At 45.7% G+C, this 27936-nt stretch overlaps 1 protein-coding gene across 2 annotated transcripts; it reads left to right on the forward strand.

Moving 5' to 3' along the window:
• Positions 1 to 2992: 2992 nt before the first annotated feature.
• Positions 2993 to 27871, forward strand: si:dkey-127k13.1 (PWWP domain-containing DNA repair factor 3A). 2 transcript variants are annotated; one of them, XM_017725488.1, is made up of 13 exons: positions 2993 to 3054; positions 6229 to 7074; positions 9508 to 9760; positions 11419 to 11562; positions 11644 to 11714; positions 12284 to 12369; positions 13735 to 13795; positions 14416 to 14491; positions 14597 to 14647; positions 18882 to 19132; positions 22678 to 22887; positions 23291 to 23379; positions 27404 to 27871. In XM_017725488.1, exons 2-13 carry the CDS (start codon positions 6292 to 6294, stop codon positions 27477 to 27479), a joined length of 2151 nt encoding a protein of 716 aa, XP_017580977.1. In that variant the 5' UTR covers positions 2993 to 3054; positions 6229 to 6291; the 3' UTR covers positions 27480 to 27871. The 2 variants fall into 2 exon arrangements, with proteins under 2 accessions (XP_017580977.1, XP_017580978.1); XM_017725489.1 differs by having other exon boundaries at positions 2998 to 3058.
• Positions 27872 to 27936: the final 65 nt, after the last annotated feature.

The following is a 27936-nucleotide window of genomic DNA, read 5'->3' on the forward strand; positions in this document are numbered from 1 at the left end:
CTGAGGAGCACCAGCTGGACTCCTGCATGGCGCTGGGCGATGCTGCTCGCAGCCAGCAGGTGGCAGCAGAGAGTCAAAGAAAAGCCTGCGAATCAAGGAGCAGATACCTGAACAGACACCTGTGAGTGACCAGAGCCTCTCCTTTATACACAGTGTTAATAAACATCGCAGTAGCAGAGCGCCGTCCAGTCAGCGGTAATAAGGTGAATCAGGCAGCTTTCATGAAGCTAATGAAGAGAAGAACTGAGCATTCATAGTGTCATGATGAGTGTGAGTGTGTGTGTGTATGTGTCTGTGTGTGTGTGAGAGAGAATGTGTGTGTGAGAGTGTGTGTGCGTGTGAGTGTGTGTGTGTGTGTGTGAGTGTGAGTGTGTGTGTGTGTGTGTGTGTGTGTGCGTGTGTGCGTGTGTGAGTGTGTGTGTGTGTGAGAGTGTGTGCGTGTGTGAGTGTGTGTGTGTGTAAAACTGTGTTGGTGTTTAACTGAATCTGCTTTGTTTGTGTTTTCAGAGCGAGCTGTGATGTGCAAGATTAAGCTCCGCCCCTCAGCAAAAAACTCACTCACTCTAACAAACTCAACATAAGATCGCAAACGCAGACGACAGTGAACGCAGACAGGAAACATAGACCACAGTGAACGCAGACAGGAAACATAGACGACAGCGAACGCAGACGACAGTGAACGCAGACAGGAAACATAGACGACAGTGAACGCAGACAGGAAACATAGACGACAGCGAACGCAGACGACAGTGAACGCAGACAGGAAACATAGACGACAGTGAACGCAGACAGGAAACATAGACCACAGTGAACGCAGACAGGAAACATAGACGACAGCGAACGCAGACGACAGTGAACGCAGACAGGAAACATAGACCACAGTGAACGCAGACAGGAAACATAGACGACAGCGAACGCAGACGACAGTGAACGCAGACAGGAAACATAGACCACAGTGAACGCAGACAGGAAACATAGACGACAGTGAACGCAGACAGGAAACATAGACGACAGTGAACGCAGACAGGAACTATAGACGACAGTGAACGCAGACAGGAAACATAGACGACAGCGAACGCAGACAGGAACTGTAGACGACAGTGAACGCAGACGACAGTGAACGCAGACAGGAAACATAGACGACAGTGAACGCAGACGACAGTGAACGCAGACGACAGTGAACGCAGACAGGAAACATAGACGACAGTGAACGCAGACGACAGTGAACGCAGACAGGAACTATAGACCACAGTGAACGCAGACGACAGTGAACGCAGACAGGAAACAGACCACAGCAAACGCAGACGACAGTGAACGCAGACCACAGCGAACGCAGACCACAGTGAACGCAGACGACAGTGAACGCAGACGACAGTGAACGCAGACGACGGCACTCGGCTAACGCACTGCAAACACTTGGCCCTTCTGTACAAACCCACCGTGTGCTCTTACGTCACTGTGGCGGTTAAAACACTCAGCACTGCCAGAGGACAATCAGAGAGGATCTACTGTCCCTCCAACAGCCTCAGCAGCCGAACGTGGACAGCAGAGGAGCGTGAGCTGCTTTAGCTCTTCTGCTGGAACGGAAAGGCCACGATGGATCGTGTGTTTATCGTGTGTAAGCCGTCTTTGGCAGTTGAGAGACACACTGGTGGTGCAAAACCGCTTGGCTGTCGTTATGAAAGCTCTTAAACAGAACAGCGGTGTTAAAGTGATTTATGCTGTTCAGGAAATCGTTTACAGTAAAAGTGTTTCAGCATTTATAAACTGTGATTTTACTCCATACCAACCCATTCATTTTGGACTCGCCCCCTAGCGTTTGAGGAACCTAGAAGACGTTACAGAGGGGGAGTCTGTCTGCGTAGCTCGAAGCGTCTGCGTTCGCGTCCCTGCGTGAAGTATGTTTGGGCCTAGCTCAGCACACGGCGCGGATTCTACAGCCGTTCGGATGTTAATGTCCTGTGAACGTCGGCCTTTTCTACCTTTTCCTGTTGAAGTTGAAAGGTGTTTCTGAAATCACTAGTACCCACATTATTCTCACCAGCAGCGGCTCCTGAGCTCACACTGGACTTTTAATCACCCTGTAATAAATAAAGCATCAGTTTTCCATTAACTTGCTGATGAATTTGTTTTATTTGGGGAATTTTGAGGAATTTTTGGGAAAGTAAGTGAAGTAGTTTCTGTATGTGCTGTTTATTTCTTTAAGGTTATATATGATGACCCAGCTGGTTGATTCAGAACACATCAATCATATTTTGGAAATTTCTGAAGCAGATCAAAGCTGCGCGAGGATCTGTGAGACTTTAGACGAATCATTTTGTTTGGAACTTGACTCATTCTGAATATTATGATTCAGAACATGATTCCTTTTTGATCTGAACTGCAATTTCCCTCTGGGATCAATAAAGGGTTCTGATTCTGATTCGACGACCCACAAATCGATTCTTTTTTATTTAACTGCTGCACAGTTTCAGAAAAATCAGGAGAGAATTGAAGCTAACAATACAGAACTACTTCAAAATGGTCTTTGTCCCCCCAAAACACTGAATACGTCTGCTTTTTGGCAAACGTGCTTAGTTTTTGTTTTGCTTTCGAATCAAAAATAGCTTCGTTTTGAATCTGGATTAAAGCGTTTCTCCATTAGCCCAAAGCTCAACGGGATCTCAACTGTGTCGATTCAGAACTCGATTCTTTTTTTTTTCCAGTATTCGGCCAAATCGCAATGAATCGTAATCCGGTTCTTTTAAAACCATAGCTCGGTTCATTTGAATCAGAACTCGGCTCACTTTGAATCAGCAGTGGAATAGGTTTTTTAAGCAAACAGAGATTCGTTTTGATTCAGAAAACGAGTCGTTTGTCTTCCAGTACTCAACGACATGTGAACTGCCCTGATTCACTCCTTGATTCCATCTTTGATTAAGTGCCCAAATCGTGTTGAATCAGACGTCGGTTCTTTTGAATCAGAGCTCGGCTCGTTTTGAAGAAGAACTTTGGCTAGCGGAAGAGCGGAGGCGAAGCTGCTGCTGCTGCTGTGCCGAAGCCCGAGAGGAATGAGTAGGTACCACAACTTCATAAACATCACGTTTATGCGCAGTTACTGCTCGGATTTCTCCGCCGAGCAGGGCGTGGAGCATAAAACCTGCCCGTTTGTAGCTGCAGCGGCGCTAACTGGCTCAAGTTAAACCAGCTGAGTAGCTTAGGCTAAGCTAAGCTAACGCTAGCGGACTGTTTACGGGGCTGATAGGCGGACACTAGTGATCAAAAAGTGATCGATACGCCCGATTTAAGCTGTGGAATGCGGGTTTGTGGATGGGATTCGCGTCGTCTGCGGTTCTCCGCTCGGTCCGCGCCGGTTCTGAACTTCTGAGGTGCTGGCTTGGCGCTGAGGGAGCAGCTGTCAGTAAACCGTGAATCTCTTCTTTATGGTGTTTATGATCCTCCTCCTGCAGCGCTCTGTGCAGCGTGTCATGACCGGCTGATGTAGCCGTGTTTCGGGTCTTTGCCCACAATAACTAGAACTTCTAACCCGAACCAAGCCAGTAAAACCAGCTCAGTACCACACCTGACTGCGTTCAGACTGGTGTGGACAGAACCTGGGTACTGGGTTGGTGCTGGAAGTGTAGAAGCTCATTAAAATGAAAAATACGGCAACTGTCTGTTATTATGTCATTATTTATGGAATTATGTCCTTATTTAGTGACAGTAAGTCATTAGTTTCCAATAGATCCTTTCTAATTTCTTTGAGATATTAAGTCATTGTTTTCAGATCCTTTCTCATGTTTGAGATATTAAGTCATTGTTTTCAGATCGTTTCTCATTATTTTGAGATATTAAGTCATTGTTTTCAGATACTTTCTCATGTTTGAGATATTAAGTCATTGTTTTCAGATCGTTTCTCATTATTTTGAGATATTAAGTCATTGTTTTCAGATCCTTTCTCATTATTTTGAGATATTAAGTCATTGTTTTCAGATCCTTTCTCATGTTTGAGATATTAAGTCATTGTTTTCAGATCCTTTCTCATTTTTGAGATATTAAGTCATTGTTTTGAGATCCTATCTCATTGTTTTTAATTAACAGAGGACTTTTAATTTGATGTGCTTTTATGAAAGAAGAGCTGGTGTGTTGCATCATGAAGAAGCTGCTGAATGCCAGGGTCACAGATGTAGTGAGAGTGTGATGTTTGAGTCGTGGTCAGAACGGTTCAGATTACCACGTCAGGTGTTCTGACCTCAGGAGAACCGTAAAGATGTGGAATTATTACAATAATGATTATTTATTTGAAAAAAATTGAAGTATAAACTGAAGTTGAAGTTCAAAGGTTCAACTTCATCATTTAATGATTAATAAAAATATAATAGTAATTTGAAGTTTTGACTGAGTGTGCCTTGAAAACTCCGTCTAAGTCATTATGTTGAGAAATATTTATTTCCAGATGTGATGTCAAATGTAAGTGAACAAGTAGTTATTTTGAGCTATTAAGGCGATATTTAGAGAGAATCAGTCATTCTGCTGGGACACCAAGTCAGTTTACAGATTTTGATGCACTTCATCCAGAAACCATCGCTGGTTGTTTTCTCCTCCATGTGGCAGGAATAGGCTTAAACAGTGACATGATCAGAAGAACGTTCTCCTGGAGCCAGTTTAGCTGCCTGAAGGCATCTGGCGTACGTTGCACCCGTTGCTCCTCTATATGTACATGTTCTATTAGTGCTGGAATGTGTGGGTTGGTTTGGAAAACTGTCTGAGTTCTGTGTTGTCATGACATGACAACAGTAAGAGTTGAGAGCAGGGGGGTGGGGATGGGTGTCATCTTGGACCCCACCCTGGACCCCACCCTTCAGACTGGCCTACAGTAAGAAAACCAGGCTGTTGTGCTGCCCTGTAAACTGGCAGAGAACAGATAAATCAGCAGCACAGAAGAGAAAAGAGAACTGCTTTCACTCACCTTTCATTGGTGGGACGCCAGAGCGAGGGACGCCAGAGCGAGGGACGTCAGAGCGGGGGACGCCAGGGCGCGGGACGCCAGAGCGAGGGACGCCAGAGCGGGGGACACCAGGGCGCGGGACGCCAGAGCGAGGGACGCCAGAGCGAAGGACGCCAGAGCGCGGGACGCCAGGGCGCGGGACGCCAGAGCGAGGGACGCCAGGGCGCGGGAGGTCAGGGCGCGGGAGGTCAGGGCACGGGACGCCAGAGCGGGGGACGCCAGGGCGCGGGAGGTCAGGGCACGGGACGCCAGAGCGGGGGACGCCAGAGCGGGGGACGCCAGAGCGAGGGACGCCAGAGCGAGGGACGCCAGAGCGGGGGACGCCAGGGCGCGGGAGGTCAGGGCACGGGACGCCAGAGCGGGGGACGCCAGAGCGGGGGACGCCAGAGCGGGAGACGCCAGGGTGCGGGAGGTCAGGGCATGGGACGCCAGAGCGGGGGACGCCAGAGCGGGGGACGCCAGGGCGTGGGACGCCAGAGCGGGAGACGCCAGGGCGCGGGAGGTCAGGGCACGGGACGCCAGAGCGGGGGACGCCAGAGCGGGGGACGCCAGGGCGCGGGAGGTCAGGGCACGGGACGCCAGAGCGGGGGACGCCAGGGCGCGGGAGGTCAGGGCGCGTGGCGCCAGAGCGGGGGACGCCAGAGCGGGGGACGCCAGAGCGGGGGACACCAGGGCGCGGGAGGTCAGGGCGCGGGAGGTCAGGACGCCAGGGCGCGGGAGGTCGGGGCGCCAGAGCGGGGGACGCCAGAGCGGGGGACGCCAGGGCGCGGGAGGTCAGGGCGCGGGACGCCAGAGCGGGGGACGCCAGAGCGGGGGACGCCAGAGCGGGAGACGCCAGAGCGGGAGACGCCAGAGCGGGAGACGCCAGGTTACAGTGTAATATTTAATGTTTAATATTTAAAGCCGATGTGACCTTGTTTAGGGCTTTTGAACACTCAAAGAGGGGTTTTCAGATTGATGGAGAATGTACTGTAGATGGTTCTGTATAGAACCTTTTTTTTTTTTTTAAAGGGTTCTATGTATCACCCAAAAGGGTTCTTCCATTGTTATGTAAAGTTTGTTACGGTAGAAGAACTCTTTTGGGTGCTATACAGAACTCTTTGTAAAAGGATTCTATATAGAACTGTCTGTAGCACATTTGTTTTTCCGTCAGTCTGGAGAACCTTTCATGATGCCAAAAAGCCTTCAGTCATGTCTGCATGCTGTGTTCAGTTTGATTAACCTCAGCATTTCTTTTGTAGACAAGCTTCTGTGGAGTGATGTTCCTGCTAAGAAGCTGAGGCACTTCAAGAACATGCAAGAACATGAGCTCGTCAGAAGACACCCGCTCCTTACGACATCGAAAGAATCCTGAGAGAACGTGCCAGGCCGTCACTAAAGTAGAATTGGAAAGGTCTGCTTCCAAACGGACAGGTTCCATTACGGACAACTCCAAAGAAGCTGGCGCAGATGGACCCGTTCCAAAGAAAAAAACGAGAGGAAAGGTAAAGCAAACTGGAGCTGAACCAGCTGTGCCTTCACACTCCGCCTCTCCGACTGCTGTGAACGGACGTTTATCTCCAAGCTCGAATGGCGTTGGACCAGCAGTGCCTAAACAAACCACGGCGTGTCTTAAGATGACGAAACCTCAAAGGGGGAGAAGAAAGAAAGGAGAGCCACCTCCTGAGAAGGGAGACGGCTCAAATGTAAGTGCTAATGGGGCATCATTAGAAAGACTGGACAGTGGCCCCACTGCCCGTTCAGCAGAGACTGAGGAAACCCCCAAGAGAAAAGCCAGAGTTCGACGGGGTCGGTGCACTAAACGAACTGCTGAGCTCCGGAGCCCGACGCAAACCTCCACTGCCGTTCACTCACATGCTACACTATGTTCTAGTCCTCAGCAGAACGTTCCTCCTTTACCCACTGATCTCAGCCCCGGCCCGAAGACACCCAAACCCAGCAGGCGCCGGCCCGGTCCCAGACTCAGCTCTACTCCACTGAGCAACACGTGCCTTTCCCGAAAGCCTCCTGACACTGCAAAGACCACCAGCCCACGAAGCAACACTGCAAACGGCCATCGGAAGGAGCTAGAGCTGAGTCCGGTGAGGGTACGTATTAAAGCCAGTCAGCTTGGTTTCAGATGTTTCACGTTTTTATTGTGATAGTAAAGATATGCCAAGGATAAAAGGTCTGCCAAGTCACTAGACCCTTCCCTGTGGGTTCCTCGGGGTTCTCTGGTTTCCTGCCGCAGTCCAAAGACATGCAGTCAGGCTAAGTTGCCCCTGGGTGTGAGTGCGCGTGAGTCTGTGTGTCTGCCCTGTGATGGACTGGCGGCCTGTCCAGGGTGTTTCCTTCCTTCTGCCCAGTAACCACTAGAATCGGCTCCAGCTCCCCTCCAAACCTTCCCTGTGATAAAATCACTGTAACGCATGGCCTCATGTTATTATATGATCAAATACATGGTTTTCAGAAACTATTTTAAATTATTAATAATAACGTGAACAAGTATTGCACCAAGAAATTTTGTTCCTTGACTATGACTATGATATCGTTGCTCAGCGACCATAGACCCCTGAATGAGGAGAACGTTGGGTCGTATAGTAATGAGCGTATGATGACGCAGCACTATACGCTGGCAAAACTGTCGCTTTACAAGAACGTTTTGGTGCCAAATCACCACCACAAGTCTTATTTAGCACCTCTGCTCACACTGAGGCTGAGTCTCAAACGGCTGCCTGCTCCCTACATAGTGCCCTACGTAGGAGTTTAAATACTGGATCCTGCAGCTCTTGGATGTTTATATTTTTTGTGGGGGCTACACAGCTGAGATTTTCACTCACGTTCCACCTGTGTAAATGTGATGTGACAAACGTGACTTGATTGAGAATTTCTGTGCTTTCCTATCTAGAACACTGTTTAGGGACCACGGAGCCGTTTGGGATTCAGGGTTTGACACGACGTCTGACTGAAACACGGACGTTTGAAGTGTGTAAGACTTTTATACCGCAGGTTTACAGTAAACCAGACCGGCAGTGCTTTGATTCAAGCCTGTGATGTTAACGATGGAGCTGTTTAGGCTGTTGGCTCTTTTAGCCTGTTGACCAGCTGACCAGCCCAGTTCTAGTTAAGAACATAAGCTGTCAGCTCCTCAGTTTAAACAGAACCGGGTTCTTACTTCATCAGTACACTCGGTGCTCCTTGAGAGCGGCATTAGAGACAAAGATTAATCCGTTAACAGCACAGTGAGCACCGGCAGCACCGTGGTGCAGTGATACAGAGGTCAGTTGTGATGCGGTCAGTGTGTGTTTATCGCGCGGTTCACAGCGGCTTCGACTGCGACTCAGCCGATCAGATTTCAGGACTCTCCGTTTTATAATCGTAGATAAATGCTCCAAAAACTGGGGCTGCTGCTCGTAACTGTGTGGGTGTGGCAGGACAACGGAAAGAACCCTGGACATGTGGCAGTGGGTCAGCCCTGCGTGTTTGAGACCCCCACAGAAAAATAGACCACTTTGCTCTTCCCAGCTGCTCTGTGTATAGTGGGTACAAAGTGCAAAATGGACATGGTCATTTTAGAGATCATGATTTACAGATAATGTTTGAGAACTCATCTGGTGATGGACGGATTACAGAGACACTGTGATATTTGAACAGTCCCCACTAACGTTACTGTAACCGATGCCCAGCTGGCCGCAGGACTGTGCTTCTGAATCCCGTAACGAGCTGACCCAGTCATATTTCTGGACGCGGTGAAGAAATGATTGTGCGTCATGCCTGCAGAGTAGGTTCAGTTTGTGAGGAAACTCGGAGAGCCTTAATGTTCGAAGGGGGTGGCTGATGTGTTGACTTTCCCTACGATTAAGCTGTTGCGCTCTAGTAGGTCCTGTTTGTGGTGCTGTATCATTTGTATGTCGCTGCTGTTGGATCAAAACCTCGTTTCTCCAAAGTAGTAACTTCACAGGAGAGGGGAAAAACTTGCCTCTTATTCTCCAGGGTGTGTTTAGGTTTGATCACACACATCACTACACGCTCACGATTCACTGCTGAGAGCCAGAAATCTCCACCGCTCTTTGTGTTGTTCTCTAAAAGTGATGTTTCCAGAGCAGATCACTGAAGAGACGCCGTCTGTTTATAGTTTAGAGCCCAGATTTGGGGAAAAACGGGTCGACTTTCAGTAGAAAAACAAACTGAGTTCAGCTTCTTTTATTATAAGGGTTTAAAATGACGTCACCGTCTATTAGACTGGAGAGAAGAGCTACAGCCTCACACGACGCCCAGCTTCTGAATGGAGCTTATGGAGTATGAACGTTATGGAGAACATGACCGAGTGCGGTTTGGAACCATCGGTGGTCTCATGAAACCAGACTTTTCTTCCAAGTAATTTTGGGCCGTTTCTTTTAGTCCGTTCATCGTGAAATTTATAAACAATGTGAAGAGCAACAGGCAACTGAAAAAGGCAAGAATGGAGATATGAGGTTTTGTTCCATCAGCAGTGAACTGTCTCTGCTGTAATGTTCTTCTGTGATACTTTTCCCAACCAGAGAAGTCCGTCAGATGTTCCTGCACGAAAGACAATGAGATCCCGGAAGCCTCGAGCTCCAGACAGGCGCGCAACTCAGCAGAAGGAGAAGAGGAAGAAGAAAGAGCAGGACACGTGTGATGAACCGTCAGTCAAACGTCAGCGGAAGAAGGGCGGGGCAAAGGCGGAGCCACAGGATCAGCCCACCCACCGGGTCAGACCACGCTTCGAGCTCCACGACTGTGAGCTCCAGGAACCTGAGCTTAAGGAGACAGGTGAACTCAGCAGCAGCACTAGGCTGACCGATATCACAGTAAATATCAGAGATGCCTTTTTCTTTCTGTCTTACATTCACTGGCTAAGATTTTTCCCAATCCCAATTAAATGCATTCCGATTACTGATTCAGACTGAGGTTTTTGTACCTCATTCTATTCAACAATCTGATGGAAATTTCCATTTACATGCTCACTACAAGTAATCAGAGCCAAAGTGACGCGCATGCAATGAGAACTGCTTAGTGTGGACGTTACCATGACAACCAGCATCTCGTGAGTCCAGTCAGAGTGAGATGAGCAGCAGTGAGCAGTGATTGTGTTTTTAACTGCTTTAAAATGACGTCAGACTCAGGAAAACGTCCTTCACACGTCCTTATTAAAGAAGGCCGAGAGGAAGACGTCGTGCTCTGAGACGCATAAGCTGGACGTCCGTCCCACCGCCGTCTTTTAAAGATCAGAGCATGAACTTCGTCTCCTCTGCAGACCAGTTTCTGCTCCGCCGTGTTGAACGGTATAAACTCTCACTTATCAAACCAAGTCAAATTTATTTGTCGCGCTTTTTACAACGGATGTTGTCACAAAGCAGCTTCACAGAATTCCAGAAAAGACCGAGTTTTAACATGAATGTAAAAACCCCAGGTGAGCAAGCCGGGGGCAACAGTGGCCAGGAGAACCTCCCTCAGAACTGAGGAAGAAACCTTGGGAGGAACCAAGGCTCACAAGAGAACCCGTCCTCCTCTGGTCAGACAACCTACAGAGTTATTATACTACTAATATTAATAGCAGTAGTATTAGTAGTAGGAATAGCTGCTATGTTAGCTTATGATTAGTGTGGGTCTTACATACTTTACCTATGTCACTATGACGCGACGCGCATGCAGAACAGACTTAAACTTTCCGATAGGGAATGTAATCGGATACAGGCGTTTACACGGATATTATTCTTCTGTTTAACGGGTTATTTCCATGATTACCCACCTTGATCAGTCAGATAGAAACTGTATTCTGAATGGCCTCAATCGGACTGGTCTGTTCCGATTGAGGCGTTTACATGGATGTGCTCTATTCAGATTGATATTAGTCAGATTATTAGGATTATTTATGGATTATTAGGCTGCTTGTAAACATGGCTACTGAAAGGGAAAAAAGGCAGAACATTAAAAAGGTCTACAGTGAAGTGTGGAAATCTAACGCTTGGCGAATAATCAGAAGGAAAATGAAAATGAGAAGCAGCTCTGAGTTTCTCAGCAGAGGCCATGTTACAGAAATTTCATAATCATATAGAAGATTTTTCAGCATGCTGTGCGTAAATAAAAGCGAAAGGAACGTCAAAAGGAAACCTGAAGACAAAATGCTTTAGAGGGACAGTACAAAGTAAAGAATTTTAAAAAACATAATAAAGTACATAAAGTAAAATACCCAGTGTACTGAAATAGGAACTGTTCCAATTCCAGGCTCTCTGCTCTCTCTGCTCTCTCTGCTCGCACCGGATCGATGAGCAACATTACCTTTAATAATAATTGTCGTTGGCTGTTATTATCGTTTATCACCCACACACCCTTTTTTCTTTTCTGGGGTCACCCCAGCCTGGTGAAATGATGGGCTCATAGCTGGCAGTTGCTGCAGTGTTGTGTTTGTGGTGTGTTTTGGCCTGCAGAGCAGAACCTGTCGTCTGACCTGTCCATCGAGCTGAGCCTGATGGAGGAGCCAGAAATGATCAACCACTCTCTGTCCCTTCAGGAGGATGAGGAGGAGGAGGACGAAGAGGAGCTGCCTAGTTTCTTAGAGCAGACCAATAACCGTGAGATTATTCGCATTAAATGTGTTGGATTGTTTTTCTTTTGGTGAGCTGAAATGAAAGTGTGGTGTTTTCCTGTTTCAGAGCCTTCGTCAATCCGAGAGGGACAGTGTGTGTGGTATAAACTCAGGAAATATCCTTTTTGGCCTGCTATAGTGAGTAACTTTGCTCTCACGTTAGCTAAGCTCAAGTAATGTGGCTTTCAGTAATTATAGGCTGCAAAGATTGGTTGATTATGAAAATATGTAATCTATGATCCACACAAGCTTTCTGACAGTCTGTAACCGGGGTTCTCAACCATTTCCACCTATGAAGCTTAGAGGCCCAGATTCAGACGAAACTACTGTACATATATAAAAATAAGGATCTTATATGATATATAAAAGAATATATATTAGATTATGTAGGCAACTAAGTCTGCTCCTTCTCCTGTTGGTTTGTGCTGAGAACCCTCTGGTGGTTGAGAACCCTCTGGTGGTTGAGAACCCTCTGGGGGGTGAGAACCCTCTGGTGGGTGAGAACCCTCTGGTGGTTGAGAACCCTCTGGTGGTTGAGAACCCTCTGGTGGGTGAGAACCCTCTGGTGGGTGAGAACCCTCTGGTGGGTGAGAACCCCTGGTCTATAATACACTACAGGAAGGTTAAGAGGCCTGCGGGTCGAGTACGTTGATGGATTCTTTTCTGTTTGAGTGGCTGATGGTTGATGGTGACTGTATGCTGTGCAGGTTAAAAGCGTGAACCACAAGAATAAGAAAGCCAGCATTGTGTTCATCGACAACTTTCTGTTTGATAAGAAGAGGTTAAAAAAAGGGTGAGTCTCCATCGTGCTAGAGTGGGAGAGGCTGTAAAGCGGGGGTGGGGAACTGAGGGCCAAAGTCCAGTTCTGTTTGCTGATTTGAGTCACACCACCCATACTGGGGAATTAATGAGGAGTGGGGGTTTGTACTAGAATGGGGCTTAGTGCTGGAGTTGGGGCTTAGTGCTGGAATGGGGCTTAGTGCTAGAATGGGGCTTAGTGCTGGAATGGGGTTAGTGCTGGAATGGGGCTTAGTGCTAGAATGGGGCTTAGTGCTGGAATGGGGTTAGTGCTGGAATGGGGATTAGTGCTGGAATGGGGCTTAGTGCTGGAATGGGGCTTAGTGCTGGAATGGGGCTTAGTGCTAGAATGGGGCTTAGTGCTGGAATGGGGCTTAGTGCTGGAATGGGGCTTAGTGCTGGAATGGGGCTTAGTGCTAGAATGGGGTTAGTGCTGGAATGGGGCTTAGTGCTAGAATGGGGCTTAGTGCTAGAATGGGCTTAGTGCTGGAATGGGGCTTAGTGCTAGAATGGGGCTTAGTGCTGGAATGGGGTTAGTGCTGGAATGGGGATTAGTGCTAGAATGGGGCTTAGTGCTGGAATGGGGCTTAGTGCTGGAATGGGGCTTAGTGCTAGAATGGGGCTTAGTGCTGGAATGGGGTTAGTGCTGGAATGGGGATTAGTGCTGGAATGGGGATTAGTGCTGGAATGGGGCTTAGTGCTGGAATGGGGCTTAGTGCTGGAATGGGGTTAGTGCTGGAATGGGGATTAGTGCTGGAATGGGGATTAGTGCTGGAATGGGGCTTAGTGCTGGAATGGGGCTTAGTGCTGGAATGGGGCTTAGTGCTGGAATGGGGCTTAGTGCTAGAATGGGGTTAGTGCTGGAATGGGGCTTAGTGCTGGAATGGGGCTTAGTGCTGGAATGGGGTTAGTGCTGGAATGGGGCTTAGTGCTGGAATGGGGCTTAGTGCTGGAATGGGGTTAGTGCTGGAATGGGGTTAGTGCTGGAATGGGGTTAGTGCTGGAATGGGATTAGTGCTGGAATGGGGCTTAGTGCTGGAATGGGGTTAGTGCTGGAATGGGGATTAGTGCTGGAATGGAGCTTAGTGCTGGAATGGGGCTTAGTGCTGGAATGGGGTTAGTGCTGGAATGGGGTTAGTGCTGGAATGGGGCTTAGTGCTGGAATGGGGCTTAGTGCTGGAATGGGGTTAGTGCTGGAATGGGGTTAGTGCTGGAATGGGATTAGTGCTGGAATGAGGTTAGTGCTGGAATGGGATTAGTGCTGGAATGGGGTTAGTGCTGGAATGGGGTTTAGTGCTGGTTTGTGTTCCTGCGTGATTTAAGCCGTAAAGTGAAGCCTCTTTTTTGTTCTTTCCTGAAGCTTCAACGTGTCTTTGAGGACGCTGAAGCCGTTTGACTGCAAGGAATATGATCAGCTTGTGGTAAGACGTTCAGAAGAGTTATTCCAGTTTCTTTAATTATAACTCCTCGTTTCTACACTCACTGTCCACCTCATCAGCTCCACTGACCACAGAGTCTCACTCTGTAGTTCTACAGTTACAGACTGTAGTCCATCTGTTTCTCTGATACTCTGTTACCCTGTTCTTCAGTGGTCAGGACCCCCATGGACCCTCACAGAGCAGCTACTATTTGGGTGGTGGATCATTCTCAGCACTGCAGTAACACTGACGTGGTGGTGGTGTGTTAGTGTGTGTTGTGCTGGTGCGAGTGGATCAGACACAGCAGTCCTGCTGGAGTTTTTAAACACTGTGTCCAGTCACTGTCCACTCTATTAGATACTCCTACCTTGGCGGTCCACCTTGTAGATGTAGATGTCCACCTCTAGTCCTTCATCAGTGGTCGCAGGATGCTGAGGTGTAGTTAATGAATCAGCCAGTCAGTGTTTGTGTGTGTATTTAGTCACTGTTGGAACCAAAACAACGTTTTCACAGTTTGGTACACCGTTTTATTTATTTGCTAAGTTTAACGTGTTAAAACAGAGTGACACGTTATTGTATTTATAGATGTTTTATTCTGTGAGTAATGTGCGTTTGTTTTTTAGGATATTGCCAAAGAGAGATACGGAGCTTCCTTTACCTGGTGTCTGGAGCTCATTTCGGACTACAGAATCCGCATCGGTACTCGTGAACATTACATGTCCTTCTTACTCGATCCACACCAGGCAGTGGGCCACATGTGCTGGACATCACCCAAACTGACCAAACTTTCATCTCTGCCCACAGGATGTGGCTCTTTTGCTGGTTCCTTCTTTGAATACTTCGCTGATGATATCAGTAAGTTCTTTATTCTTAAGCCCATTTTACGCCAGACTGTGCCGCCCCAGTGCACTCCTATTTAATCAGTGTAGCCTTTCACACTTTCACACTGGAGTTTAGCTCAGTAATCAGATTCCTCAGTGCTGTGAGCTCTTACTCTGATTTCTGAGAGTGGAGTCAGGTCTAGAAATCTGATAAAGAGGCTGGAGTTTAGCTCAGTAATCAGATTCCTCAGGGCTGTGAGCTCTTACTCTGATTTCTGAGAGTGGAGTCAGGTCTAGAAATCTGATAAAGAGGCTGGAGTTTAGCTCAGTAATCAGATTCCTCAGTGCTGTGAGCTCTTACTCTGATTTCTGAGAGTGGAGTCAGGTCTAGAAATCTGATAAAGAGGCTGGAGTTTAGCTCAGTAATCAGATTCCTCAGGGCTGTGAGCTCTTACTCTGATTTCTGAGAGTGGAGTCAGGTCTAGAAATCTGATAAAGAGGCTGGAGTTTAGCTCAGTAATCAGATTCCTCAGGGCTGTGAGCTCTTACTCTGATTTCTGAGAGTGGAGTCAGGTCTAGAAATCTGATAAAGAGGCTGGAGTTTAGCTCAGTAATCAGCTTCCTCAGTGCTGTGAGCTCTTACTCTGATTTCTGAGAGTGGAGTCAGGTCTAGAGATCTGATAAAGAGGCTGGAGTTTAGCTCAGTAATCAGATTCCTCAGTGCTGTGAGCTCTTACTCTGATTTCTGAGAGTGGAGTCAGGTCTAGAAATCTGATAAAGAGGCTGGAGTTTAGCTCAGTAATCAGATTCCTCAGTGCTGTGAGCTCTTACTCTGATTTCTGAGAGTGGAGTCAGGTCTAGAAATCTGATAAAGAGGCTGGAGTTTAGCTCAGTAATCAGATTCCTCAGGGCTGTGAGCTCTTACTCTGATTTCTGAGAGTGGAGTCAGGTCTAGAAATCTGATAAAGAGGCTGGAGTTTAGCTCAGTAATCAGATTCCTCAGGGCTGTGAGCTCTTACTCTGATTTCTGAGAGTGGAGTCAGGTCTAGAAATCTGATAAAGAGGCTGGAGTTTAGCTCAGTAATCAGATTCCTCAGTGCTGTGAGCTCTTACTCTGATTTCTGAGAATGGAGTCAGGTCTAGAAATCTGATAAAGAGGCTGGAGTTTAGCTCAGTAATCAGATTCCACAGTGCTGTGAGCTCTTACTCTGATTTCTGAGAGTGGAGTCAGGTCTAGAAATCTGATAAAGAGGCTGGAGTTTAGCTCAGTAATCAGATTCCTCAGTGCTGTGAGCTCTTACTCTGATTTCTGAGAGTGGAGTCAGGTCTAGAAATCTGATAAAGAGGCTGGAGTTTAGCTCAGTAATCAGATTCCTCAGTGCTGTGAGCTCTTACTCTGATTTCTGAGAGTGGAGTCAGGTCTAGAAATCTGATAAAGAGGCTGGAGTTTAGCTCAGTAATCAGATTCCTCAGGGCTGTGAGCTCTTACTCTGATTTCTGAGAGTGGAGTCAGGTCTAGAAATCTGATAAAGAGGCTGGAGTTTAGCTCAGTAATCAGATTCCTCAGGGCTGTGAGCTCTTACTCTGATTTCTGAGAGTGGAGTCAGGTCTAGAAATCTGATAAAGAGGCTGGAGTTTAGCTCAGTAATCAGATTCCTCAGTGCTGTGAGCTCTTACTCTGATTTCTGAGAATGGAGTCAGGTCTAGAAATCTGATAAAGAGGCTGGAGTTTAGCTCAGTAATCAGATTCCACAGTGCTGTGAGCTCTTACTCTGATTTCTGAGAGTGGAGTCAGGTCTAGAAATCTGATAAAGAGGCTGGAGTTTAGCTCAGTAATCAGATTCCTCAGTGCTGTGAGCTCTTACTCTGATTTCTGAGAGTGGAGTCAGGTCTAGAAATCTGATAAAGAGGCTGGAGTTTAGCTCAGTAATCAGATTCCTCAGTGCTGTGAGCTCTTACTCTGATTTCTGAGAGTGGAGTCAGGTCTAGAAATCTGATAAAGAGGCTGGAGTTTAGCTCAGTAATCAGATTCCTCAGTGCTGTGAGCTCTTACTCTGATTTCTGAGAGTGGAGTCAGGTCTAGAAATCTGATAAAGAGGCTGGAGTTTAGCTCAGTAATCAGATTCCTCAGTGCTGTGAGCTCTTACTCTGATTTCTGAGAGTGGAGTCAGGTCTAGAAATCTGATAAAGAGGCTGGAGTTTAGCTCAGTAATCAGATTCCTCAGGGCTGTGAGCTCTTACTCTGATTTCTGAGAGTGGAGTCAGGTCTAGAAAGCTGATAAAGAGGCTGGAGTTTAGCTCAGTAATCAGCTTCCTCAGTGCTGTGAGCTCTTACTCTGATTTCTGAGAGTGGAGTCAGGTCTAGAAATCTGATAAAGAGGCTGGAGTTTAGCTCAGTAATCAGATTCCTCAGTGCTGTGAGCTCTTACTCTGATTTCTGAGAGTGGAGTCAGGTCTAGAAATCTGATAAAGAGGCTGGAGTTTAGCTCAGTAATCAGATTCCTCAGGGCTGTGAGCTCTTACTCTGATTTCTGAGAGTGGAGTCAGGTCTAGGAATCTGATAAAGAGGCTGGAGTTTAGCTCAGTAATCAGATTCCTCAGGGCTGTGAGCTCTTACTCTGATTTCTGAGAGTGGAGTCAGGTCTAGAAATCTGATAAAGAGGCTGGAGTTTAGCTCAGTAATCAGATTCCTCAGTGCTGTGAGCTCTTACTCTGATTTCTGAGAGTGGAGTCAGGTCTAGAGATCTGATAAAGAGGCTGGAGTTTAGCTCAGTAATCAGATTCCTCAGTGCTGTGAGCTCTTACTCTGATTTCTGAGAGTGGAGTCAGGTCTAGAAATCTGATAAAGAGGCTGGAGTTTAGCTCAGTAATCAGATTCCTCAGTGCTGTGAGCTCTTACTCTGATTTCTGAGAGTGGAGTCAGGTCTAGAAATCTGATAAAGAGGCTGGAGTTTAGCTCAGTAATCAGATTTCTCAGTGCTGTGAGCTCTTACTCTGATTTCTGAGAGTGGAGTCAGGTCTAGAAATCTGATAAAGAGGCTGGAGTTTAGCTCAGTAATCAGATTCCTCAGTGCTGTGAGCTCTTACTCTGATTTCTGAGAGTGGAGTCAGGTCTAGAAATCTGATAAAGAGGCTGGAGTTTAGCTCAGTAATCAGATTCCTCAGTGCTGTGAGCTCTTACTCTGATTTCTGAGAGTGGAGTCAGGTCTAGAAATCTGATAAAGAGGCTGGAGTTTAGCTCAGTAATCAGATTCCTCAGGGCTGTGAGCTCTTACTCTGATTTCTGAGAGTGGAGTCAGGTCTAGAAATCTGATAAAGAGGCTGGAGTTTAGCTCAGTAATCAGATTCCTCAGGGCTGTGAGCTCTTACTCTGATTTCTTTTGGATTTCTCAGTCTTTTTTTTTTTTAAAAGCCGCGGTATGAAGTCTGTTTTATGTTACGTTTACGTCTCGGCTGGTTGTAAAGCAGAAATCTGATTACTGTCTGATTCCTGTAGACCTGGAGTTTCCCCCTTATCTGATTACTCAAGTGCATGTAAACTCGTTGATCGGATTATCTGATTTCCTGCTGTTCTGGGATTATTAAGTGCATGTAAACGCACTCGCTGTAAGTGAACTGTAGGGCTCCGTTTCCTCAGGGTCCTTCTTAGCACTGATGAGAACTCAGACCACAGCTGCAGTGGAGTTTAGACCCCTCATAAAGTGGGCAGCGTTTTCTGGTAACGTTTGGGTGGCAAGCGGAACTGCCAGACATTGTCCACGCTGAAACGACAAGGCCAACGAACCTCTCACAAAAGTGGTGCGGTGGGGTTTGTTCATTACTGTGTCCATCACTGAGCTTCACCCAGCAAAAATCCTCAACCTTCAGCCCTGAACTAAGTGCTCACTATAATTTATTCAGTATCTATGATTAATTCAGTATCTACTATGCATCATTCACTACTAAAAGTAATGAAGGAAATACTATAAATTATTCAGTAATTACTTTACATTTTTCAGCAAATTCTATGAATTGATCAATATCTATTATAGATTATAGTGTCTAGCATAACTATTGCTTATTTGGTAAGTGCTATGATGTATTTAGTAACTGTTATGAAATATTTAGTTAGTACTTTAAATGATTCAATATTTGCCATGAATTCTTCAGTATCTGCTCTGATTTGTAAGCTCTGTAGTTCTGTCAGTGAGGAACCACAGACAGACCCTCAGATTTTAAGGGGATAAAAGGTGGACATGATGACTGTGGTGCTGCGTTGTGATTGGCAGGTTGCCCTGTGAGGATGCGGTACTCCGAAGGGTCGTCTGAGTTGGCCTTTCCCAGCCAGCAGCTGCTGAGCGAGGAGCAGGACGACGAGGAGGAGCAGGCAGAAGAACCCGACGAGGAGCAGAACAGACAGCCCGACGAAGGACACTCAAAAAAGCTTCTGCCCGACCGAGCGCTGGCCGCCCGCAACCGTGCCAACGAGAAGCTGGTGGAGTTCATAGTGAAGAAACGTGGAGCGGAGAACCGATTAAAGGTACAGTCAGCTGTTCTGGGTTCTGACGCACACTGCCGGAGTCTCGGCGTCAGCTGCTGACTTTAAAAAGTTATTGATAATTAAGTCACTTTTGAACAAGCTTCACATTGTTCAGTGTTTATATGCTCAGCAGTAATGCAGTAGTTGTAATTCAGGTGGTGATCGGCGTCCTGAGCTTTCTTAGTTCTGATTTTAATGATCTGATTTCAAGAAATCTGAAAAAAGCCTAGATTTTAGTTCAGTAGTCAAGCTTTTCATTACATACACTATATTCCCAAAAGTATTCGGTCGTCTGGCTTCACACGCATATAAACTTGAGTGACATCCCGTTCTTGATCCATAGGGTTTAATATGATGCCGGCTCACCCTTTGCAGCTACAACACCTTCAGATTTTCTGGGAAGTCTTTCCAAAAGAGTTAGGAGTGTTTATGGGAATTTTTGTCCGTTCTTCCAGAAGCGCATTTGTGAGGTCAGACACTGATGTTGGACGAGAAGGCCTGGCTCACAGTCTCCACTCTAATTCATTCCAAAGGTGTTCTATGGGGTTGAGGTCAGGACTCTGTGCAGGCCAGTCAAGTTCTTCCACACCAAACTGGCTCATCCACGTCTTTATGGACCTGCTTTGTGCACTGGTGGTCAGTCATGTTGGAACAGGAAGGGGCCGTCCCCAAACTGTTCCCACAAAGTTGGGAGCATGAAATTGTCCAAACTCTCTTGGTGCTGAAGCTTTAAGAGCTCCTTTCACTGGAACTAAGGGGCCGAGCCCAACTCCTGAAAAACAACCCCACACCATGATCCCCCCTCCACCAAACTTTACACTCAGCACAATGCCGTTAGACAAGTACCGTCTCCTGGCAACCGCCAAACCCAGACTCGTCCATCAGATTTCCAGATGGAGAAGCGTGATTGGTCACTCCAGAGAACTCGTCTCCACTGCTCTAGAGTCCAGTGGCGGCGCTTTACACCACTGCATTCTACGCTTTGCACTGCGCTTGGTGATGTAAGGCTTGGATGCAGCTGCTCGGCCATGGAAACCCATTCCATGAAGCTCTCTACGCTGTTCTTGAGCTGATCTGAAGGCCACATGAAGTTTGGAGGTCTGTAGTGATTGACTCTGCAGAAAGTTGGTGACCTCTGCGCTCTATGCCCCTCAGCATCCGCTGACCGCTCTGTCATTTTACGTGGCCGACCACTTCGTGGCTGAGCTGCTGTCGTTCCCAATCGCTTCCACTTTGTTATAATCCCACTGACAGTGGACTGTGGAATATTTAGTAGTGAGGAAATTTCACGACTGGACTTGCTGCACAGGTGGCGTCCGATCACGGCACCACGCTGGAATTCACTGAGCTCCTGAGAGCGACCCATTCTTTCACTAATGTCTGTAGAAGCAGTCTGCAGGCCGAGGGGCTTCGGTGAACACCTGATTTGGATGGGTGACTGAATATTTTTGGCAATGTTGTGTTTTATTAAACTGTTAAATGTTCATTAAAACTATTAATATTTTAAAAAGCAGTTTTCTCAGTTGTTTTGTCTGTTCCAACTTATCACACGTCGTGTGTCGTGAAAGTGTCTCTATACTGTGATATTGCATTGTTACCATATGGCCGACCCCCCAGTTCAGAAATATATTGAAAAGGAATGTTTCATGTGTTTTTTAGGCTTTTGTCCTGTAGAGGAAGCTGCAGTGTGATGTGTAGAGTAGTGTGCCTGCTTGTCTTTCATAACTGACTTTGCCAGTTTGTACGGTTGTGTTTGGGCCCGTGCCATCATTCAGGATGGCAAAATGGAAATCAGGGAAGCAGTGGGGGAGGAGAGCGTTCCTGTTTAGAGAGTTTGTTCCAGAGCTTGTGGAATAAACGAACATTCTAGAAATGCAGCCGTGCTTTAGCTTTTACTTTCCAGCTGAAAAGCCTCATTTTGTGCTCATTTAAGGAGCAGCTCAGTGAAAAATCTCATTTCCACAGCCAGTTTCATGTGAGACAGAATTCAGGCTGCTTCTACTACTGCATACTAGTAGTAGGCAAAACTTTATCACCATGTAATAATGATTACTGACGGTTTCGGTATATGTCACTGTATATTGTATTTATGTACTTTTTTTCTTTCTTTCTTTCAAATAAAACCATTTTGGATGCGTACGTAGGCTTTAGTATATAAACAATGGCATTTTATTCTGGACGCCACTTCACTTTTCATTAGAATCATATTCAACAGCTGAAGTGAATTGAAAGTATTTTATTGGGTGAAACAGTAAAAATGGAAATGATCAATAAACAGACATGATCTTGATGTTTACAGATGTCAGTATGTCTTTATAACCCCATCGAGATGAAGGTGAGTGTGTGTAAAGTTCTCAGCGGCTCCTCTAAACGTCCACGTTTCCGTGTCTAAGTCGTTTGTGTCATATGAGTGTCTCTCACACTCGAGCTTCAATCTCCGATCGTCAGAATTTAGTCAGTGCTACAGCCGTTCACTCTATCAGGTTTAGCTGAGAAGCCGTGGAGAAGGTCGAGACCACGGCGTCGACTGAAGCAGCCGGCCGAGCGAGGAGCGCCGTAGAGCACACTGAGAGCTGGCTACTCTCCGTGTTAGGCTAGTGGTGAACCCCAAGAGACTGGCTTTTCCGTCTGCTCACTTTTAACTCATTACAGTCTGATGTTGCTCCTCTGACTATAAACTGGACTAACTGACCTCAGGCTGTAGCTCAGTACACGAGACATGAGGGACTCCACGAGTTCTGACCTGCTTGTACGTCATATTATCTGCATTTATTTGCATAAAATAATACAATGTAACAATAATGACATGCTAAACTGGATTAACTGGTTTATCGCCCGCGACTACAACATACAATACTTTAGTCCCTGTTTATAGACAAGTGTCGGTCACACAGTCCCAGAAACCAAGATCAGTGGTTTCAGACCTCTGTTAGAGACCAGAGGAATTCCACCCATTTTTCAAAAGATTTTCTTTATTTACCATCCAGAACCACCAGAGAACCTACACATAGCTACGGCCTAGAGATTTGAACGTAATCTGCTTCAGTGCGTGAAATCAAGCGCCAGCCTACTAGTGCCTCGTTTACATATTTACATGAAGCACGCCCTAATTTATGCAGGTGTTTCCAATAAAATGCCAGCAGCCAGCAGCTCATGAGCCAGTGGCTGACGTCGTGGGTGAAGTTTGAGGTGGAGCGTTGTGCTCCCCCTACTGGCCAATCTTTATAGTGTTAAATCAAAAATCCTTAGTTTTTTAAAATGGTAAAATATCGTATTTAAACTCTCTGCTATTGCAGTGTGGCACTCGCCTTGTTCTGTATTGTTTATTTTGTGGGCGGAGTCAGTTGTATAAAACAAAAGCACAGTGTAATATGTAGTTAAATGGAACAGTGGCAGCGTTTGTTTGTCAGTATGCAAATTTAGCACATCTTGTTCTGTCCTGGGTTGCCATGTGCACAGATTATAATATATTACTGCTGTTATCTGTTTATGTTCTTATTATGAAATTATTAGTGTTGATGTAAATAATAAAGTACCCCCCCCAGGCGGTGATCAGCGGTCAGGAGCCATCCAAGTGGCTACAGGCGCTGCAGAGCTACAGCCGCTCGGTGGGGGGGCTGTACCTGGAGGATGACCGGCAGGTGGATAAGGTTTACTCCTACCTGGACAAACTGTGTGAGGCTGCAGTCAAGACTAGCACCAGAGTGGAGAACACGGACCGTATCCGATTCATACTGGACGTGCTTCTGCCTGAGGTGAGCCGCTAGAGCCCAACGACACGAGACTGATCACACATCATTTAATAATAGATAATAATCAGTGATCAATATATCTGTTTTTATAATGCCCAGCCTGAAATGTGAACAATTTTTCTATATATTTAATATATACTTTCTCTCTGTCTGTCTCTCTCTGTCTCTCTGTCTGTCTGTCTCTCTCTCTCTCTGTCTCTCTCTGTCTGTCTCTCTCTCTCTGTCTCTCTGTCTGTCTGTCTCTCTCTCTCTCTGTCTCTCTGTCTGTCTGTCTCTCTCTCTCTCTGTCTCTCTCTGTCTGTCTCTCTCTCTCTCTGTCTCTCTGTCTGTCTGTCTCTCTCTGTCTGTCTGTCTGTCTGTCTCTCTCTCTCTCTCTGTCTCTCTCTGTCTGTCTCTCTCTCTCCAGGCGATTATTTATGCCATAGCTGGAGTGGACCGACTCTCTCTAGACAAAGCTGAGGAGAAATATCGGCGAGGGCCGCAACACAGTAACAGGTTGGTCGGCTGATGATCTGGAGTTCATGATCGAGTCACTTTCTCTGAAAATATGAACATCATCATGTAGAAGATGAAGAATATTTAAGCCCATTTTTTGGTATTCGGGCTCAGCGCCGCTCCAAAAGTGCTGTGCTGGTCTCGCGGGTTCTGTGCTCAACGCTGCTCGCTGTTTCCGGGACGACGCTCTGTTTCACACAGACTGAGAGAAACGAAAGAAATCAGAGTGAGAGTTTAAACCCCAATACCGACTCAGATCAGCCTCTTCATCAGATTTACTAATCAGATTATAGACCTTAATCTGATCTGAGAGATCAGACTGAAAAACCCCATTACCGACTCAGATCAGCCTCTTCATCAGATTTACTAATCAGATTATAGACCTTAATCTGATCTGAGAGATCAGACTGAAAAACCCCATTACTGACTCAGATCAGCCTCTTCATCAGATTTACTGATCAGATTATAGACCTTAATCTGATCTGAGAGATCAGACTGAAAAACCCCATTACTGACTCAGATCAGCCTCTTCATCAGATTTACTGATCAGATTATAGACCTTAATCTGATCTGAGAGATCAGACTGAAAAACCCCATTACTGACTCAGACCAGCCTCTTCATCAGATTTACTAATCAGATTATAGACCTTAATCTGATCTGAGAGATCAGACTGAAAAACCCCATTACTGACTCAGATCAGCCTCTTCATCAGATTTACTAATCAGATTATAGACCTTAATCTGATCTGAGAGATCAGACTGAAAAACCCCATTACTGACTCAGATCAGCCTCTTCATCTGATTTACTGATCAGATTTATAGACCTTAATCTGATCTGAGAGATCAGACTGAAAAACCCCATTACTGACTCAGATCAGCCTCTTCATCAGATTTACTGATCAGATTATAGACCTTAATCTGATCTGAGAGATCAGACTGAAAAACCCCATTACTGACTCAGATCAGCCTCTTCATCTGATTTACTGATCAGATTTATAGACCTTAATCTGATCTGAGAGATCAGACTGAAAAACCCCATTACTGACTCAGATCAGCCTCTTCATCAGATTTACTGATCAGATTATAGACCTTAATCTGATCTGAGAGATCAGACTGAAAAACCCCATTACTGACTCAGATCAGCCTCTTCATCAGATTTACTGATCAGATTATAGACCTTAATCTGATCTGAGAGATCAGACTGAAAAACCCCATTACTGACTCAGATCAGCCTCTTCATCAGATTTACTGATCAGATTATAGACCTTAATCTGATCTGAGAGATCAGACTGAAAAACCCCATTACTGACTCAGATCAGCCTCTTCATCAGATTTACTGATCAGATTATAGACCTTAATCTGATCTGAGAGATCAGACTGAAAAACCCCATTACTGACTCAGATCAGCCTCTTCATCAGATTTACTGATCAGATTATAGACCTTAATCTGATCTGAGAGATCAGACTGAAAAACCCCATTACTGACTCAGATCAGCCTCTTCATCAGATTTACTGATCAGATTTATAGACCTTAATCTGATCTGAGAGATCAGACTGAAAAACCCCATTACTGACTCAGATCAGCCTCTTCATCAGATTTACTGATCAGATTATAGACCTTAATCTGATCTGAGAGATCAGACTGAAAAACCCCATTACCGACTCAGATCAGCCTCTTCATCAGATTTACTGATCAGATTATAGACCTTAATCTGATCTGAGAGATCAGACTGAAAAACCCCATTACTGACTCAGATCAGCCTCTTCATCAGATTTACTGATCAGATTATAGACCTTAATCTGATCTGAGAGATCAGACTGAAAAACCCCATTACTGACTCAGATCAGCCTCTTCATCAGATTTACTGATCAGATTTATAGACCTTAATCTGATCTAAGAGATCAGACTGAAAAACCCCATTACTGACTCAGATCAGCCTCTTCATCAGATTTACTGATCAGATTTATAGACCTTAATCTGATCTGAGAGATCAGACTGAAAAACCCCATTACTGACTCAGATCAGCCTCTTCATCAGATTTACTGATCAGATTATAGACCTTAATCTGATCTGAGAGATCAGACTGAAAAACCCCATTACTGACTCAGATCAGCCTCTTCATCAGATTTACTGATCAGATTATAGACCTTAATCTGATCTGAGAGATCAGACTGAAAAACCCCATTACTGACTCAGATCAGCCTCTTCATCAGATTTACTAATCAGATTATAGACCTTAATCTGATCTGAGAGATCAGACTGAAAAACCCCATTACCGACTCAGATCAGCCTCTTCATCAGATTTACTGATCAGATTATAGACCTTAATCTGATCTGAGAGATCAGACTGAAAAACCCCATTACCGACTCAGATCAGCCTCTTCATCAGATTTACTAATCAGATTATAGACCTTAATCTGATCTGAGAGATCAGACTGAAAAACCCCATTACTGACTCAGATCAGCCTCTTCATCAGATTTACTAATCAGATTATAGACCTTAATCTGATCTGAGAGATCAGACTGAAAAACCCCATTACTGACTCAGATCAGCCTCTTCATCAGATTTACTAATCAGATTATAGACCTTAATCTGATCTGAGAGATCAGACTGAAAAACTCCATTACTGACTCAGATCAGCCTCTTCATCAGATTTACTGATCAGATTTTTAGACCTTAATCTGATCTGAGAGATCAGACTGAAAAACCCCATTACTGACTCAGATCAGCCTCTTCATCAGATTTACTGATCAGATTATAGACCTTAATCTGATCTGAGAGATCAGACTGAAAAACCCCATTACTGACTCAGATCAGCCTCTTCATCAGATTTACTAATCAGATTATAGACCTTAATCTGATCTGAGAGATCAGACTGAAAAACCCCATTACTGACTCAGATCAGCCTCTTCATCAGATTTACTAATCAGATTTATAGACCTTAATCTGATCTGAGAGATCAGACTGAAAAACCCCATTACTGACTCAGATCAGCCTCTTCATCAGATTTACTGATCAGATTATAGACCTTAATCTGATCTGAGAGATCAGACTGAAAAACCCCATTACCGACTCAGATCAGCCTCTTCATCAGATTTACTAATCAGATTATAGACCTTAATCTGATCTGAGAGATCAGACTGAAAAACCCCATTACTGACTCAGATCAGCCTCTTCATCAGATTTACTAATCAGATTTATAGACCTTAATCTGATCTGAGAGATCAGACTGAAAAACCCCATTACTGACTCAGATTAGCCTCTTCATCAGATTTACTGATCAGATTTATAGACCTTAATCTGATCTGAGAGATCAGACTGAAAAACCCCATTACTGACTCAGATCAGCTAATCCAGGTCGGAATAATCTAGTCCAATTGAGGCCATTCGGAATACGACTTCTATCCGATTGAACGATAATCGGTTAAATGGAATAATATTTGTGTAAACATCTGTATCAGAGCAAAGTGAGTCTGCACCTTTATTCATTAGATTTTTAGTGTATACAGGACATCAACTCACACGGAGTCATATTTACAGCCAAGAAGGTCAAACGGACGTTGAACGTTGTCTCCCAAAGTGCTTTGGTTTTGTTGAAAGGACCAAAAGGCTCTTCTTGGGGCAGTCGTGGGCTGGAGGTCAGGGAACTGGCCCTGTGACCGGAAGGTCGCCGGTTCGATCCCCAGGGCCGACAGTCCATGACTGAGGTGTCCTTGAGCAAGACACCTAACCCCCAACTGCTCCCCAGGCGCTGTGGATAGGGCTGCCCACCGCTCCGGGCAAGTGTGCTCACTGCCCCCTAGTGTGTGTGTGTGTTCACTAGTGTGTATGTGGAGTTTCACTGCACGGATGGGTTAAATGCGGAGGTGGAATTTCCCCGTTGTGGGACTAATAAAGTATCACTTACTAATTTACTTACTTCTTAGCGTTTGGGTTGCGCCCCCTGGTCTACTGGCCCTTTAACACAGCCCTTCTCCGAGTTCTGGCAGATCTGTGCATGTCTGTGTTTCTCTGCTCTGTAGAGAACGGGAGGAGTTCGATATGATGATCGAACAGCAGATGAGGGTGAAGGCGTTCGCGGCGAGGCCGTCACCGTGACGACGCCCGACTGCTGGAGTCAGTAACGGACGTTTCTCCGCTCTGCAGCAGAAGCAGAAGCAGCTCTGATGTTCTCAGGAGCTCCTCCTGCTGCACTCACTTCTCTGCACGTACACTCTTGTTATAAATCCGTCATGTGACCCTAAAGGTAAACGTTCTCATTCATGTAAAGAGTTATTTTTAATAAAAAACAGTCCTGGACTGTTGTGAATTCCTCAGCCATATGAAATATGGATTCATATTCATTCAATATGAGAAGCGCAGACTGGGAGCTGTCCATACGGATTATAAATGTAAATATGGTGTAACAATTAGTGCAGTCATTAATGTATGTGGGTTTAAGTGTGTAATGATTTGTGTAAATATGTAATTAAAGGGCCCGTATGCTATTATGAGGCTTATTTTTCTTGTATTTTTTTTTTGTATGCACTTATAATAAATTTTTTTGTGCACAGAA

Source organism: Pygocentrus nattereri, chromosome 2 (genome assembly GCF_015220715.1).
Source record: "Pygocentrus nattereri isolate fPygNat1 chromosome 2, fPygNat1.pri, whole genome shotgun sequence".
Lineage (NCBI taxonomy): Eukaryota > Metazoa > Chordata > Actinopteri > Characiformes > Serrasalmidae > Pygocentrus > Pygocentrus nattereri.